The sequence below is a fragment of the Haemorhous mexicanus genome, chromosome 33, assembly GCF_027477595.1.
Source record: "Haemorhous mexicanus isolate bHaeMex1 chromosome 33, bHaeMex1.pri, whole genome shotgun sequence".
Classification (NCBI taxonomy): domain Eukaryota; kingdom Metazoa; phylum Chordata; class Aves; order Passeriformes; family Fringillidae; genus Haemorhous; species Haemorhous mexicanus.
This window is the reverse complement of record NC_082373.1, coordinates 2,030,855-2,048,261: the sequence shown is the minus strand read 5'-3', so window position 1 is coordinate 2,048,261 and position 17,407 is coordinate 2,030,855. Positions and strand designations below refer to the sequence as shown.

Here is a 17,407-nt window from a genome sequence, read left to right as displayed (position 1 = left end):
GAGGCAGCGGCGCTTGGCGCTCTCCAAATTCGGGTTTTTTTCCCAAATCCGAGCTTTTTTTCCCCCCTCTCTGGTGGGATTTTTTTTCCCCCTTCCCCCCCGATGCGGTTTTATCCCAGAAATTCCAGACATTCGGGAATGAGAGCGGATAATTAAAAAAAGCTGCTGGGGCAGGGCGAGGGGAGGCGAAGCTGCTGCGCGGCTGGGAAAGAGCGGGGAGAAGAAAGAAAGAAAAAAAAAGGTTTAAAATTAAAAATACGCGGCAAAAAAAAATAAGGAAAATCAAAGGAAATTCGGGGTTCAGCCTTTTTTCCTCCATCGGGGGAAAAACCCAATTTGCTTCGGGAGAAATTGGGAATTTTGGGGTTTTTCCCCCAAATTTCTCTGTCCCAGCCTTGATTTTTTTTCCTAAAGGGCCAAACCCGAGCGCGGCCCCCAAGCGCCGCAGAATTTTGGTTTTTATCCTGAAATAATCGAGATAAAAATCAAAATTCGGCCGAGGAGCCGGAGCGGGGTCCGAGGGGGAGGAAGAGGAGGAGGAAGAGGAGGAGGGGGACGACGCTCCATAATTAAACCCTAATTAAACCCCAATTAACCCCCCATTCCGCCAAAAGCGGATTTCCCCCGGACAGAATTCAACCACGAAAACCCCAAACCCACCCAATAAAAATAAAAAAAAACACATTAAAAAAACCCACCCATATTTTTATTTTTCCACCCAAATCTCCCCCGTTTATCACCGCTATAAAAACACGGAGGGGGCGAATTTCGGCCTGGAAATTGATGGGGAAATGAGGTTTTTTGGGGCCGGTTTGGGGCTTTGTTCAACGTGAAGGTCCCGGCCGGGCGCGGGCAGATGTCGCTGTTGCTCCACGGAGCCACCGGAGCTGGCGACAACTTGACCCGGGTGACGCCCGCGCCGTCTGAATCATCAAGGCCATTTTCAATCCTCATTGGCCTGGGCGTCACGTGGGGACGAGGGATGCCAGCCGGAAAAAAAGGGAAAAAACATCCAAAAAACGTAAAAAAATTAAAGAAAGAAAGAGAGAGAGGCGGGGGTGCTGGCGGGGTGGGTCCGGGGGGGGGGGGGTGAAAGCGATGCGTGGGTAATTACCACGCTCTGATTTTTTTTTAAATTTTTTTTTTCCTTCCTTTTTTTTTTTTTTTTTTTTTCTCTCTCTCTCCTCCTTCCCCCCCCCTCGCTAAAAAAAAGATGTCAGCCCCTGGCTGGAGTATTCCTCCCGCCAAGCGCTCCCGGAGAAAATGTCATGTCCCAACAGCGCGGCTCCCAACGCCTTCCTGATGGAGCCGCTGCCTCGCCCCGACCCCTTCGCCACCGGCCCGGGGCTTTTCGCCCAGCCCGGCGATTTCTCGCCCTTGAGGAGCTGCGCGGCGCTGCCCAAAGGCGACGAGGCCTCGCTGGGCTCCTTCCCGTCCTACCTGGCTCAGCTGGACACCTGGGCCGAGCCCAAGGGCTCCTTTCGGCCGGAGCCGCCCGCGGCGCGGCCGCTGCCCAGCTGCGCCTTCCCCGCCGTCAAGGAGGAGAGCGGCTGCTGCCTCTTCTCGCCAAAACGCCCCAAAAACGCCCAAAACGCCCAAAACGAGGCCGAGCTCTTCCAGGTAGAGCCCTGCCTGGGTGACCACGAGGTGCCGGTGGCCGGCTACTACCGCTACCCGGCGCTGGAGAAAAGCCCCGAAGCGGCGGAATTCCCGGCGGGATTCGAGGGCAGGAGCGGCGAGCGGCTGGAGGCGGCCCCGGCGCCCGCGGCCGAGAGGGGATCGCCCGAATTCCAGCGGAGCCGCCCCGAAAAAGCCGTGGCGGAGGAGCCGCAGGGGGAGATAAAATCGGAAAAAACGAAAGCGAGCGCGGGCGAGGCGGAAAAGGAGCGGGGGAAGAGCGTGGAGGGCGGCGGCAGCGATAATTCCGACAGCGAGGCCAAAGGTAGGCGAGGGTTGGGAGATTTTCCCGCTGGTTCTGGCGGGGAAGGGGTTAAAATCGCTGCGGGGTGCGCTCGCTGCTCCGCCGGGTTCTCCCGCAGAAATTGGGGTGCGGATGATGCGGATGGAGGGTGAGGCAGGGCGGGGATCAGCGGGAATGAGGGGTCAGGAGGGGGAGGTTGAAAATGTTCGATTTTGGGTGTTTGGGGAGAAAGGGGAGCGGCGAGCGCGGGGAAAGGGAGGGGAGTGAGGGTTTGGGTGGAAAATGTGGGGTTTGGATGGAAAATGTGGGGTTTGGATGGAAAATGTGGGGTTTGGATGGAAATGTGGGGTTTGGTGCAAAAAAAAGGATGAAAATGAGAGTTTGGTGTCAGAAATGGGATGGAAATCCGAGTTTTTATGGAAATTTGGTGTTTAGTGCCTGAAAAAGGATGGAAATGAGAGCTTGGTGTCAGAAAAAGGATGGAAAATCCGAATTTGGGGTCAGAAAAAGGGTGGGAAATCCGACTTTTGATGGAAATTTGGTGTTTAGTGTCTGAAAAAGGATGACAATGAGAGTTTGGTGTCTCAAAAAGCGTGGAAAATCCGAGTTTGGTGTCAGAAATGGGATGGAAAATGCGAGTTTTTATGGAAATTTGGTGTTTGGTGTCAGAAAAAGGATGGAAAATCCGAGTTTGGTGTCAGAAAAAGGATGGAAAATCCGAGCTTGGTGTCAGAAAAGGGATGGAAAATCCGAGTTTGGTGCAGAAAAAGGATGAAAAAGGGAGCTTGGTGTCAGAAATGGGATGGAAAATCCGAGTTTTTTATGGAAATTTGGTGTTTAGTGTCTGAAAAAGGATGAAAATGAGAGTTTGGTGTCAGAAATGGGATGGAAAATCCGAGTTTTGATGGAAATTTGGTGTTTGGTGCCTGAAAAAGGATGGGAAAGGGAGTTTGGTGCCTGAAAAGGGATGGAAAATCCGAATTTGGTGCAGAAAAAGGATGGAAAATCCGAGTTTTGATGGAAAATTGGTGTTTGGTGCCCGAAAAAGGACGAAAAATGAGGGTTTGGTTTCTCAAAAAGGATGAAAAAGGGAGTTTGGTGTCTCAAAAAGGATGGAAATTCGGATTTTGGTGCAGAAAAATGATGGAAATTTGGTGTTTGATGCAAAAAAAGGATGGAAAATCCGAGTTTTTATGGAAATTTGGTGTTTGGTGCATGAAAAAGGATGGGAAAGGGAGTTTGGTGTCAGAAAAAGGATGGAAAATCCGAGTTTGATGCAGAGAAAGGATGGAAAATCCGAGTTTTGATGGAAATTCGGTATTTGGTGCCTGAAAAAGGATGGAAAAGGGAGTTTGGTGTCTCGAAAAGGATGGAAATTCGGATTTTGGTGCGGAAAAAGGATGGAAAAGGGAGTTTGGTGCCTCGAAAAGGATGGAAATTCGGATTTTGGTGCAGAAAAAGGGTGGAAATTCGGAATTTCTTTGTTCTTTGCTTTGGAACCGCGGAGATTCGGGGGGTTCTGGGCTCGGGGCGCTCTCGGGGGGCTCTTGTGGTGATTTTCCAGGGGGTCGAACCCCGATTTTCGCCCCTTTTTTGAGGGGGATTCTTCATTTCCGCGCGCGGGGCCAGGATCGGGTTCCTCCGGCGCCGGCTCGCGGTCAAAGAGAGAAAAAAGAGAAAGAATGAAAATGAAAAAATTGAAAATAACGGAATTTAAAAGGCGAGGAGCAGAGCCGGCAGCTCCGGGCGGGAATTGCGGCTCCTTCCAGGGCTGGGAAGAGGCTCCGGGAGAGGAAAAAAAAAAAAAGAAACAACAAAAAAAATCTTTTTTAAATTGAATTTTTTCCATTCGTTTTGTCTGGCTGGCGGAGGCAGAGAAATGTTTCTGTGGTGCCGAGCAGATGTTTCGGGTTTGGGGTTTTCCCCAGGCCAGGCTCGCACGGAAAGCTGCTGGATTTTGGCTGAAAATTTGGGATATTCGGGGTTTATTTCTCCTTTTTCATCCCAATCCGGGCAAATCCAGAGGCGGATTCGGCCGGCGGGAGGGATGGGATTGGATTTTTGGGGGAAAAAACCCCAAAATAATCTCAGGGAAATCCCGCTAGGATCTAAGCCTGGCTTTGTCTGCGCTCTGGGGGTTGAAATATCCCAAAATTCCCCCCCAAAAAAAAATCCTGACCCCCACCAAAATTTCTCCTCCCCCACCAAAATCGGCCTTGGTCCCAAAAAAACCCAAAAATTCTCTTTTTTCACTCAATTTATGTGGAATAATTCGCATTTCTGGTTTGGCAGCGGGAGGGGGAATGATTTTATCTGAGGGTCGAGCTGCGATTGCACAAAAAAAAAAAACCGAGAAGTAAAAAAAAAAAACCATAAAAAACCCCAAAAACGAGCAAAAAACGCCAAAAAACAAAAGGGGAAAAAAAGCAAAGTCAAGGTTATCAAAACCCGGCGAAGTTAATTTGCACAAAAGCGCCGGGAGAGGTTTTGGTGGGAGAAAACCCCAAAAAAAGGTGATTTTTAAATTATTTTTCAATTATTTTTTATTATTTTGTTGTTATTTTGTTATTATTTTGTTATTTTGGGCTGGATTTGCGCTGCGGGCGGGAAGAAATGAGGATAAAAATGGAAAAAAAAAGGGATTTTTCCTCTCGGGGGTTGGGTTGGAGGGGGATGCGCCGGGCCGGGCACATTTGGGGGATTTTTGGGGTCTCTGGCAGAAAAATTTCACTTTTGGACGGTCAGAGGCGATTTGGGGCGGAATCGGGCGATTTCGGCGCCTAAAAACCACCCCAAGCTGCGATTTTGTTCCTGCCGAGCCCAAAATTGGATTTTTTTTTCAATAAAAACCCCATTTCTGGCGGAATTGTAGCGAGGTCCTGAAGGGCGAACCCCGAATTCCCACGAATTTCCCCCAAAAACGGAGCCGAGGATTTGCCGCGATTTTCTTGGATTTTCCCCAAATTTGGGGCTCGGCCGGATTTTCCCTCCTCAAGACCAAATTCAAGGACCCTCCGGTGTTGGGAATTTCCCCGAAATTCCCCCGATTTGCCCCAATTTGTGCCCTGGAAGGGGAAAACGGCAAAAATTCCTTTTTTTCACCCCAAAATGTCCCCAAACCACCAGGAAGCCCCAGGAAAGGATTTGGGGGTGATGTGGGGATGCCCAAAATTCATCAGGGACCGCAGGGGGGTTTTAATTAGCGCTCGTTAATTGCCCGGGGAGGCAGGAGATCTTCACCCCGCGACCTTTTTTATTCCATAAAAACCTTTTTTTTTTTTTTTTTTTCACCCAAAATATGATTTATGTCCCCCAAACCCCGGTTTATGTACCCCCAAATCCCGATTTATCTCCTCCAAATCCGATCATTTTCCCCAAAATCCCCATTTCTCACCCCAAAATCCGCATTTCTCACCCCAAAATCCCCATTTTTCTCCTCCAAATCTGATCATTTTCCCCCAAATCCCCATTTCTCACCCCAAAATCCCCATTTTTCTCCTCCAAATGTGATTCTTTTCCCCAAAATCCCCATTTCTCACCCCAAAATCCCCATTTTTCTCCTCCAAACTCGATCATTTTCCCCAAAATCCCCATTTCTCACCCAAAATCCTGATTTATCTCCTCCAAACCCCGTTCTTTTCCCCAAAAACCCCATTTCTCACCCCAAAATCCCCATTTCTCACCCCAAAATTCTGATTTATCTCCTCCGAACCCCATTCTTTTCCCCAAAATCCCCATTTCTCACCCCAAAATTTTGATTTATCTCCTCCAAATCTGATCATTTTCCCCAAAATCCTCATTTCTGACCCCAAAATCCCCATTTCTCACCCCAAAATTCTGATTTATCTCCTCCAAACCCCATTATTTTCCCCAAAATCCACATTTCTCACCCCAAAATCCCCATTTCTCACCCCCAAATCCGCATTTCTCACCCCAAAATCCCCGTTTCTCTCCCCAAAATCCCCATTTTTCTCCTCCAAACCCCATTCTTTCCCCAAAATCTCCATTTCTCACCCCAAAATCCCCATTTCTCACCCCAAAATCCACATTTTTCTCCTCCAAACTCGATAATTTTCCCCAAAATCCCCATTTCTCACCCCAAAATCCTGATTTATCTCCTCCAAACCCCGTTCTTTTCCCCAAAATCCCCATTTCTCACCCCAAAATCCCCATTTCTCACCCCAAAATTCTGATTTATCTCCTCCAAACCCCATTATTTTCCCCAAAATCCACATTTCTCACCCCAAAATCCCCATTTCTCTCCCCAAAATCGCCATTTATCTCCTCCGAACCCCATTCTTTTCCCCAAAATCCCCATTTCTCTCCCCAAAATCCCCATTTTTCTCCTCCAAACCCCATTCTTTTCCCCAAAATCCCCATTTCTCACCCCAAAATCCCCATTTCTCACCCCAAAATCCCCATTTCTCACCCCAAAATTCCGATTTATCTCCTCCAAACCCCGTTCTTTTCCCCAAAATCCCCATTTCTCACCCCAAAATCCCCATTTCTCACCCCAAAATCCCCATTTCTCACCCCAAAATTCCGATTTATCTCCTCCAAATCCGATCATTTTCCCCAAAATCCCCATTTCTCACCCCAAAATCCCCATTTCTCACCCCAAAATCCCGATTTATCTCCTCCAAACTCCACTCTCACCCCAAACCCGACATTTCTCACCCCAAAAAAATCCAGATTTTCTTCCCCAAACCCTCCAAACTCGAGTCTTTTCCCCCAAAATCCCAATTCCCCTCCCAAAATTCCGTTTTTTCTCCCCAAAACCCGAATTATCTCCCTAAAACCCGATTATTCTTCTCCCCAAAACCCCAATTTTTCTCCTCAAAACTCAATTTACCTCCCCAAAACCCCATTTTTCTCCCCAAATCTCGATTTTTTTTTCCCCAAAATCCCGATTTTTCTCCCCAATCTCGGTCTCTTTTTTAACCCCTGCAGGCCCAAAACCGCTCCACGATTTTACCCCAAATAAACCTCGATTTTTCCCCAAATAAATCTCGATTTTACCCCAAATAAACCTCGATTTTTTACCCCAAATAAACCTCGATTTTACCCCTAATAAACCTCGATTTTACCCCAAATAAACCTCGATTTTTTACCCCAAATAAACCTTGATTTTACCCCAAATAACCTCGATTTTACCCCAAATAAACCTCGATTTTTTACCCAAATAAACCTCGATTTTACCCCCAAATAAATCTCGATTTTTACCCAAATAAACCTCGATTTTACCCCAAATAACCTCGATTTTACCCCAAATAAACCTCGATTTTTTACCCCAAATAAACCTCGATTTTAACCCAAATAACCTCGATTTTACCCCAAATAAACCTCGATTTTACCCCAAATTACCCTCGATTTTACCCCAAATAAACCTCGATTTTTTACCCCAAATAACCTCGATTTTACCCCAAACAAACCTCGATTTTACCCCAAAAAAACCTCGATTTTTACCCCAAATAAACCTCGATTTTACCCCAAATAAACCTCGATTTTTTACCCCAAATAAACCTCGATTTTACCCCAAATAAACCTCGATTTTACCCCAAATAAACCTCGATTTTACCCCAAATAAACCTCGATTTTACCCCAAATAAACCTCGATTTTTACCCAAATAAACCTCGATTTTTTACCCCAAATAAACCTCGATTTTACCCCAAATAAACCTCGATTTTTACCCCAAATAAACCTCGATTTTTACCCAAATAACCTCGATTTTACCCCAAATAAACCTCGATTTTTACCCCAAATAAACCTCGATTTTACCCCAAATAAATCTCGATTTTACCCCAAATAAACCTCGATTTTAACCCAAATAAACCTTTATTTTAACCCGAATAATCCTTTATTTAAACCTCATTTTCGAGCCCATTATTTAAACCCGATTTTGGGGTGAATAATCAAAATTTTAAACCCCACCTTTACCCCAAACCCCATTATTTAAACCCCATTTTTATGCCGAATAAACCTCAAAATAAACCAAATTTTGGGGCTAATAAACCTTTATTTAAACTCGACTTTGGAGCCCAGAAAACCTTGATTTCACCTTGAATTTCCTGCGGAAAAATCTGATTTTAACCCGACTTCCATGCCGGAAAAAGCTTTATTTAACCCCGATTTTCATGCCGAATAAACCTTTATTTAAACTCGATTTTTCTGGCGGAAAAACCCCCGACATAAACCCGATTTTCGGGCCTAATTCAACCGCTATTTCCGTGCGTTAAAACCCTTGTATAAACCGAATTTTATCGCGGAAAAAAGAACCCAAATAACCCCGTTTTATCGCGGAAAAAAAACCCTCAAATAACCCCGTTTTATCGCGGAAAAAAGAAACAAATAACTCCCATTTTATCGCGGGAAAAAACCCAAATAACCCCATTTTATCGCGGGAAAAAACCCAAATAACCCCGTTTTATCGCGGGAAAAAACCCAAATAACCCCATTTTATCGCGGGAAAAAACCCAAATAATCCAATTTTCTCACGGAGAAAAACCCAAATAACCCAATTTTCTCACAGAAAGAAACCTAAATAACCCCATTTTCTTACGGAAAAAAACCCAAACAACCCAATTTTCTGGCGGAAAACCCCATTTTCTCACTGAAAGAACCCCCAATAACCCCATTTTCTCACGGAAAAATCCCAAAAACCCCCATTTTCTCACTGAAAAACCCCTTTTTTCTCACTGAAAGAACCCCAAATAACCCCATTTTCTCTCTGAAAAACCCCATTTTCTCTCGGGAAAAAACCTAAATAACCCCATTTTCTCACTGAAAAAAATCCCAAATAACCCCGTTTTCTCACGGAAAAACCCCATTTTCTCTCTGCAAAACCCCATTTCCTCACGGAAAAAAAACCCTTTTTCTCTCGGAAAATACCCAAATAACCCCATTTTCTCTCAGAAATCCCCATTTTCTCTAGGAAAAAATCTTTTTTCTCTCAGAAAACCCCATTTTCTCCCGGAAAAAAACCCCAAATAACCCCATTTTCTCACTGAGAAACCCCTTTTTTCTCACTGAAAGAACCCCAAGTAACCCCATTTTCTCTCAGAAAAACCCTATTTCCTCACGGAAAAAAACCATTTTCTGTCGGAAAAAAACCCAAATAACCCCATTTTCTTTAGGAAAAACTCCATTTTCTCTCAGAAAACCCGATTTTCTCCCGGAAAAAAACCCCAAATAACCCCATTTTCTCTCTGAAAAACCCCATTTTCTCCCGGAAAAAAACCCGAATAACCCCATTTTCTCACTAAAAAATCAAAAAAAAAAAACCCATTTCCTCACTGAAAAACCCCATTTTTTCACTGAAAAACCCCATTTTCTCTCGGAAAACCCCATTTTCTCTCAGAAAAACCTCATTTTCTCCCGGAAAAAAAACCAAATAACCTCATTTTCTCACTGAAAGAACTCCAGATAACCCCATTTCCTCACTGAAAAACCCCATTTCCTCACTGAAAGAACCTAAAACCCCCATTTTCTCCTGGAAAAAATCCCAAATAACCCCATTTTCTCTCAGAAAACCCAATTTTCTCACGGAAAAAACCCCAAAAAACCCCATTTTCTCTTAGAAAAACCCCATTTTCTGTCGGAAAAAGCCCCAAAAAACCCCATTTCCTCACGGAAAAAAACCATTTTCTCTCAGAAAAACCCCATTTCCTCACTGAAAAACCCCATTTTCTCTCCGAAAAAGCCCCCAAAAACCCCATTTTCTCTCAGAAAAACCCCATTTTCTGTCGGAAAAAGCCCCAAAAAACCCCATTTTCTCTTAGAAAAACCCCATTTTCTCTCAGAAAAACCCAATTTTCTCCCGGAAAAAAACCCAAATAACCCCATTTTCTCTCAGAAAAACTCCATTTCCTCACTGAAAAACCCCATTTTCCCTCCGAAAAAGCCCCCAAAACCCCCATTTTCTCTTAGAAAAACCCCATTTTCTGTCGGAAAAAGCCTCCAAAAACCCCATTTTCTCTCAGAAAAACTCCATTTTCTCCCGGAAAAAAAACCCAAATAACCCCATTTTCTCACTGAAAAAAAACCATTTCCTCACGGGAAAAGTGGGAAAAACCCCACTTTTTCTCGGAAAAAAACCCAAATAACCCAATTTTCTCTCGGAAATAGCCCCCCAAAACCCCATTTTCTCACGGAAAAACCCCATTTTCTCTCAGAAAAACTCCATTTTTCCCGGAAAAAAAACCCCAAAACCCCATTTTCTCCGTCGAACCCCGTTTCCCGGCGCCCGGCCGCGCTGACGCCGCCGTTGTCTTTGGCAGCGGCGGCGCGGGCGGAGGGCGCGGCCGGGACGTGGCTGACGGCGGCAGCTCAGCCCCATTTTCTGTCTGAAAGAGCCCAAACAACCCCATTTCTCAGGGAAAGAACCCCAAATAACCCCATTTTCTGTCTGAAAGAACCCAAATAACCCCATTTCTCAGGGGAAAACCCAAAACCCCATTTTCTCTCAGAAAACCCCATTTTCTCTAGGGAAAAAAACCCAACTAACCCCATTTCCTCACTGAAAGAACCTTAAATAACCCCATTTTCTCTCGGAAAAACCCCATTTTCTCTCTAAAAAAATTCATTTTCTCTCTAAAAAACCTAATTTTCTCTCAGAAAAACCCCATTTTCTCTCAGAAAAACCCCATTTTCTCACGGAAAAAAACCCCAAATAACCCCATTTTCTCACTGAAAAAATCCATTTTCTCTCAGAAAAACCCCATTTTCTCCCGGAAAAAATCCCAAATAACCCCATTTTCTCTCAGAAAAACCTCATTTTCTCACTGAAAAACCCCATTTTCTCTCAAAAAAACCCAATTTTCTCCCGGAAAAAAACCCAAATAACCCCATTTTCTCACTAAAAAATCCCAAAAAAAACCCCATTTTCTCTCTGAAAAACCCCATTTCCTCACTGAAAAACCCCATTTCTCCCGGAAAAAAACCCAAATAACCCCATTTTCTCACGGAAAAACCCCATTTTCTTTAGGAAAAACCCCAATTTCTCCCGGAAAAAACCCCAAATAACCCCATTTTCTCTCAGAAAAACCCTATTTTCTCCCGGAAAAAAACCCAAATAACCCCATTTTCTCTCGGAAAAACCCCATTTCTCCCGGAAAAAAACCCCAAATAACCCCATTTTCTCACTGAAAAACCCCATTTTCTCTCGGAAAAACCCCCAAATAACCTCATTTTCTCACTGAAATAACCCCAAATAACCCAATTTTTTTCTCGGAAAAGCCCAATTTTCTCTCTGCAAAACCCCATTTTCTCTCAGAAAAACCCCATTTTCTCTCAGAAAAACCCCATTTTCTCTCAGAAAAACCCCATTTTCTCTCGGAAAAACCCCATTTTCTCCCGGAAAAAAACCCCAAAACCCCATTTTCTCTCAGAAAAACCCCATTTCCTCACTGAAAAACCCCATTTTCTCTCAGAAAAAGCCCCAAAAAACCCTATTTTCTCCTAGAAAAACCCCATTTTCTGTCCGAAAAAGCCCCCCAAAACCCAATTTTCTCTCTGAAAAACCCCATTTTCTCACAGAAAACCCCTTTTTCTCCCGGAAAAAAAACCCAAAACCCCATTTTCTCTCAGAAAAACCCCATTTCCTCACTGAAAACCCCCATTTTCTCTCGGAAAAACCCCATTTTCTCTCCGAAAAAGCCCCCAAAACCCCATTTTCTCTTAGAAAAACCCCATTTTCTGTCGGAAAAAGCCTCCAAAAACCCCATTTTCTCTTAGAAAAACCCCATTTTCTCCCGGAAAAAATCCCAAATAACCCCATTTTCTCAGGGAAAAACCCCCATTTTCTCCGTCGAACCCCGTTTCCCGGCGCCCGGCCGCGCTGACGCCGCCGTTGTCTTTGGCAGCGGCGGCGCGGGCGGAGGGCGCGGCCGGGACGTGGCTGACGGCGGCAGCTCAGCCCCATTTTCTGTCTGAAAGAGCCCAAACAACCCCATTTCTCAGGGAAAGAACCCCAAATAACCCCATTTTCTGTCTGAAAGAACCCAAACAGCCCCATTTCTCAGGGGAAACCCAAATAACCCCATTTCTGTCTGAAAGAACCCAAATAACCCCATTTCTCAGGGGAAAACCCAAATAACCCCATTTCTCAGGGGAAAAACCCAAATAACCCCATTTTCTGTCTGAAAGAACCCCAAATAACCCCATTTTCCCTCGGAAAAACCCCATTTTCTCAGTGAAAGAACCGCAAACAACCCCATTTTCTCAGGGAAAGAACCCCAAATTACCCCATTTTCTCTCAGAAAACCCTATTTTCTCTAGGGAAAAAACCCCAACTAACCCCATTTCCTCACTGAAAGAACCTTAAATAACCCCATTTTCTCTCGGAAAAACCCCATTTTCTCTCTAAAAAAATTAATTTTCTCTCTAAAAAACCTAATTTTCTCTCAGAAAAACCCCATTTTCTCACGGAAAAACCCCATTTTCTCCCGGAAAAAAAATCCAAATAACCCCATTTTCTCACTAAAAAATCCAAAAAAACCCCCATTTTCTCTCTGAAAAACCCCATTTCCTCACTGAAAAACCCCATTTTCTCCCGGAAAAAAACCCAAATAACCCCATTTTCTCACTAAAAAATCCCAAAAAACCCCAGTTTCCTCACTGAAAAACCCCATTTTCTCTCGGAAAAACCCCATTTTCTGTCGGAAAAAAACCCAAATAACCCCATTTTCTCTTAGAAAAACCCCATTTTCTCTCGGAAAAACCCCAAATAACCCCATTTTCTCTCTGAAAAACTCCATTTTCTCCCGGAAAAAAACCCAAATAACCCCATTTTCTCACTAAAAAAATCCCAAAAAAACCCCATTTCCTCACTGAAAAACCCCATTTCCTCAGTGAAAAACCCCATTTTCTCCCGGAAAAAAACCCAAATAACCTCATTTTCTCACTGAAAGAACTCCAGATAACCCCATTTCCTCACTGAAAGAACCTAAAAATCCCATTTTCTCCCGGAAAAAATCCCAAAAAACCCCATTTCCTCACTGAAAAAACCCAAATAACCCCATTTTCTCTCAGAAAAACCCCATTTCCTCACTGAAAGAACCCAAAAAAACCCCATTTTCTCTCGGAAAGAACCCTTTTTCTCTCAGAAAAACCCTATTTTCTCCCGAAAAAAAACCCAAATAACCCCATTTTCTGTCGGAAAAACCCCATTTTCTCCCGGGAAAAAACCCAAACAACCCCATTTTCTCTCGGAAAAAAACCCAAATAACCCCATTTTCTCACTAAAAAATCCCAAAAAACCCCATTTCCTCACTGAAAAACCCCATTTTTTCACTGAAAAACCCCATTTTCTCTCGGAAAACCCCATTTTCTCTCGGAAAAACCCCATTTCTCACGGAAAAAAACCCCAAATTACCCCATTTCCTCACTGAAAGAACTCCAGATAACCCCATTTCCTCACTGAAAGAACCCCAAATAACCCCATTTTCTCTCGGAAAAAACCCGAAACAACCCCATTTTCTCAGGGGAAAAACCCAAATAACCCCATTTTCTCACTGAAAGAACCCCAGATAACCCCATTTTCTCACTGAAATAACCCCAAATAACCCAATTTTTTTCTCGGAAAAACCCAATTTTCTCTCTGCAAAACCCCATTTTCTCTCAGAAAAACCCCATTTTCTCTCAGAAAAACCCCATTTTCTCTCGGAAAAACCCCAAATAACCCCATTTTCTTTAGGAAAAAAACCCATTTTCTCTCAGAAAAACCCCATTTTCTCCCGGAAAAAAAACCAAATAACCCCATTTTCTCACTAAAAAAACCCAAATAACCCCATTTTCTCTCAGAAAAACCCCCTTTTCTCACGGAAAACCCCCAAACCCGCGGCGCCCGGCCGCGCTGACGCCGCCGTTGTCTTTGGCAGCGGCGGCGCGGGCGGAGGGCGCGGCCGGGACGTGGCTGACGGCGGCAGCTCAGCCCCATTTTCTGTCTGAAAGAACCCCAAATAACCCCATTTCCTCACGGAAAAACCCCATTTTCTCTCAGAAAACCCCATTTTCTCCCGGAAAAAAACCCGAATAACCCCATTTTCTCACTAAAAAATCCCAAAAAAACCCATTTCCTCACTGAAAAACCCCATTTTTTCACTGAAAAACCCCATTTTCTCTCGGAAAACCCCATTTTCTCTCAGAAAAACCCCATTTTCTCAAGGAAAAAAACCAAATAACCTCATTTTCTCACTGAAAGAACTCCAGATAACCCCATTTCCTCACTGAAAAACCCCATTTCCTCACTGAAAGAACCTAAAACCCCCATTTTCTCCTGGAAAAAATCCCAAATAACCCCATTTTCTCTCAGAAAACCCAATTTTCTCACGGAAAAAACCCCAAAAAACCCCATTTTCTCTTAGAAAAACCCAATTTTCTCCCGGAAAAAAACCCAAATAACCCCATTTTCTCACTAAAAAATCCCAAAAAAAACCCATTTTCTCTCAGAAAACCCCATTTTCTCCCGGAAAACCGCCCAAACCCGCGGCGCCCGGCCGCGCTGACGCCGCCGTTGTCTTTGGCAGCGGCGGCGCGGGCGGAGGGCGCGGCCGGGACGTGGCTGACGGCGCGCAGCGGCCGCAAGAAGCGCTGCCCGTACACCAAGCAGCAGACGCTGGAGCTGGAGAAGGAGTTCCTGTTCAACATGTACCTGAGCCGCGAGCGCCGCCTGGAGATCAGCCGCAGCATCGCGCTCACCGACCGCCAGGTCAAGATCTGGTTCCAGAACCGCCGCATGAAGCTCAAGAAGATGAACCGCGAGAGCCGCGGCCGCCAGCTCAGCGCCGCCTTCGGCTTCAGCTGAGCGCCCCCGGCCTTTGCGGGGGGGGTTGGGATTTTATTTTGAGTTTTTTGGGGTTTTTTTGGTGCTGTTGAATCGGTGGGGTGTTGTTGTTTGCTCGGTTGGTTTGCTTATTTTAGTCTGTTCGTTCGTTCTGTTGGTTTATTTTATTATTTTATTATTTTATTCTGTTATTTTCTTATTTTATTCTGTTATTTTCTTATTTTATTTTCTCATTTTATTCTATTATTTTCTCATTTTATTCTATTATTTTCTTATTTTATTCTATTATTTTCTTATTTTATTCTATTATTTTCTTCTTTTATTCTGTTATTTTCTTATTTTATTCTGTTATTTTATTCTTTTATTTTCTTATTTTATTCTGTTATTTTATTCTTTTATTCTCTTAATTTCCTTATTTTATTCCGTTATTTCATTCTGTTATTTTATTCTTTTATTCTCTTATTTTCTTATTTTATTCTGTTATTTTATAATTTTATTTTCTTATTTTGGTCTGTTATTTTATTCTTTTATTCTCTTATTTTCTTATTTTATTCTGTTATTTCATTCTGTTATTTTATTCTTTTATTCTCTTATTTTCTTATTTTATTCTGTTATTTTATTATTTTATTCCGTTATTTTATTTTGTTATTTTATTATTTTATTCTCTTATTTTCTTATTTTATTCTGTTATTTTCTTGGTTTATTTTCTTATTTTATTCTCTTATTTTATTTCGTCTTGTTCTATTATTATTTTCCGGTTTTATTTCATTCATTCTTGTTTTACTTCATTCTTTTATTTTTTTTATTTCATTCTTTCATTTTACTCTTTCATTTCATTATTTTATTTCATTTCATTTTTTACCTTCTATTATTTCCTTTAATCACTCCCCTTTATTATTTTATTATTTTATTTTACCATTTTATTCTATTTCATTCTTTCATTTCCTTATTTTATTTGATTATTTCCTGTTATTATTTCGTTTCCTTGTTTCATTTCATTATTTCATTTTTCTCTTTCATTTAATTCTTTCCTTTTATTTAATTTCCGTATTTCATTTTGTTCTTTTATTCGGTTGTTTTATTTACCTGTTCTATTTCCTTATTTTATTTTGTTTTATTTTTATTTTGTTTTATTTTTATTTTATTTTATTTTAATTATTTTATTTTGTTTTATTTTTATTTTGTTTTATTTTTATTTTATTTTATTTTATTTTATTTTATTTTATTTTATTTTATTTTATTTTATTTTATTTTATTTTATTTTATTTTATTTTTATTGTATTTTATTTTATTTTATTCTATTCTATTCTAGTCTATTCTAATTTTTATTTTATAATTTATTTTATGTTTTATTTTATTCTATTCTATTCTATTCTATTCTATTCTATTCTGTTCTATTCTATTCTGTTCTACTTTTTATTTTATATTTTATTTTATTTTATTTTATTCTATTCTATTCTATTCTATTCTTTATTTTATATTTTATTTTATTTTATTGTATTTTTTAATTTTATTTTGTGTTATTCTATTCTATTCTATTCTATTTTACTTTACATTTTATTTTATTTTATTTTATTTTATTTTATTTTATTTTATTATTTTATTTTTTGTATTTTATATTTTATTTTATTTTATTTTATTTTACATTATTTTATTTTCATTTTGTTTGTTTTCTCACTCCCGCAAAACCCCAAAACGGCAGAAAAAAAAACCCCCACGCAACCCCAAGGACCTGGAGCGGTTTTTGCGAGGGGATTTTGGGGGAATTTTGGGATTTTTGGGGATTTTGCCGCCCGCGGTCCCTCGGAGGGGAAAGAGAAGGTGGAAAAGAAGACAGTGGCCAAACCCAAAACCCAAACCCCAAAACCCCAAAAATCCCCGGGGGCTTTTTCTGGAATATTTAAATTATTTCCGCGCAGCACAAAGCAGAAGGACTTTGCCCCCGGGTTTGCTTTTTGTGGTCGGGAGGGAAGAAATGAAAAATCCCCCCCGAAATTTGGGATATTTTTATTTTATTTTATTTTTTTCTTCCCCCAATCTCAGCGCAGCTCGGCTGTCGTGCCCTAAAAACGGCCAAAAAAGGGACAAAAAAAGGAGAAAAAAATGGATTTTGTATGGGGTGGGGAATACCGGGGGCAGGGGGCGTCTCTGAGGGTCCGCCAAGCGAAATAAAAGAAAATAAAAAATAAAATAAAATATTCAAGGGAATGGAGAATTGAAAATGAAATATTGAAGGGGATGGAGAATGAGAATGGCGGGAGGAAAGGGAAAAAAAAATTAAATAATCAGTAAAATAAAAGAAAATATTTGAGGGGAATGGGGAATGAAAAAGGGTGGTGGGAGGAAAGAGAAAAAATAATTAAATAAAATATTTGAGGGGATGGAGAATGAAAAAGGGTGGTGGGAGGAAAAGGAAAAAAATAATTAAATATTCAGTTAAATAAAATATTTAAGGGGAATGGAGAATTAAAAGAGGGTGGTGGGAGGAAAGGGAAAAAAAATCAGTAAAAGAAAATAAAATATTGAAGGGAATGGAGAATGAAAAAGGGTGGTGGGAGGAAAGGAAAAAATAATTAAATAATCAGTAAAATAAAATATTTAAGGAGAATGGAGAATGAGAATGGTGGGAGGAAAGGGAATAAAATAATTTAAAAATCAGTAAAATAAAATAAAATATTTAAGGGAATGGAGAATTACAAGGGTG

The 17,407-nt window shown here is 41.8% G+C and overlaps 1 protein-coding gene across 1 annotated transcript; it reads left to right on the top strand.

Annotated features, from left to right (window-relative positions):
- Nucleotides 1-1,263: 1,263 nt before the first annotated feature.
- HOXC10 (homeobox C10) lies at nt 1,264-14,924 on the top strand. Its single transcript, XM_059872008.1, has 2 exons — nt 1,264-1,942; nt 14,447-14,924. The coding sequence occupies exons 1-2, from the start codon at nt 1,264-1,266 to the stop codon at nt 14,722-14,724; spliced, it is 957 nt and encodes a 318-aa protein (XP_059727991.1). The 3' UTR covers nt 14,725-14,924.
- The last annotated feature ends 2,483 nt before the right edge of the window (nt 14,925-17,407 follow it).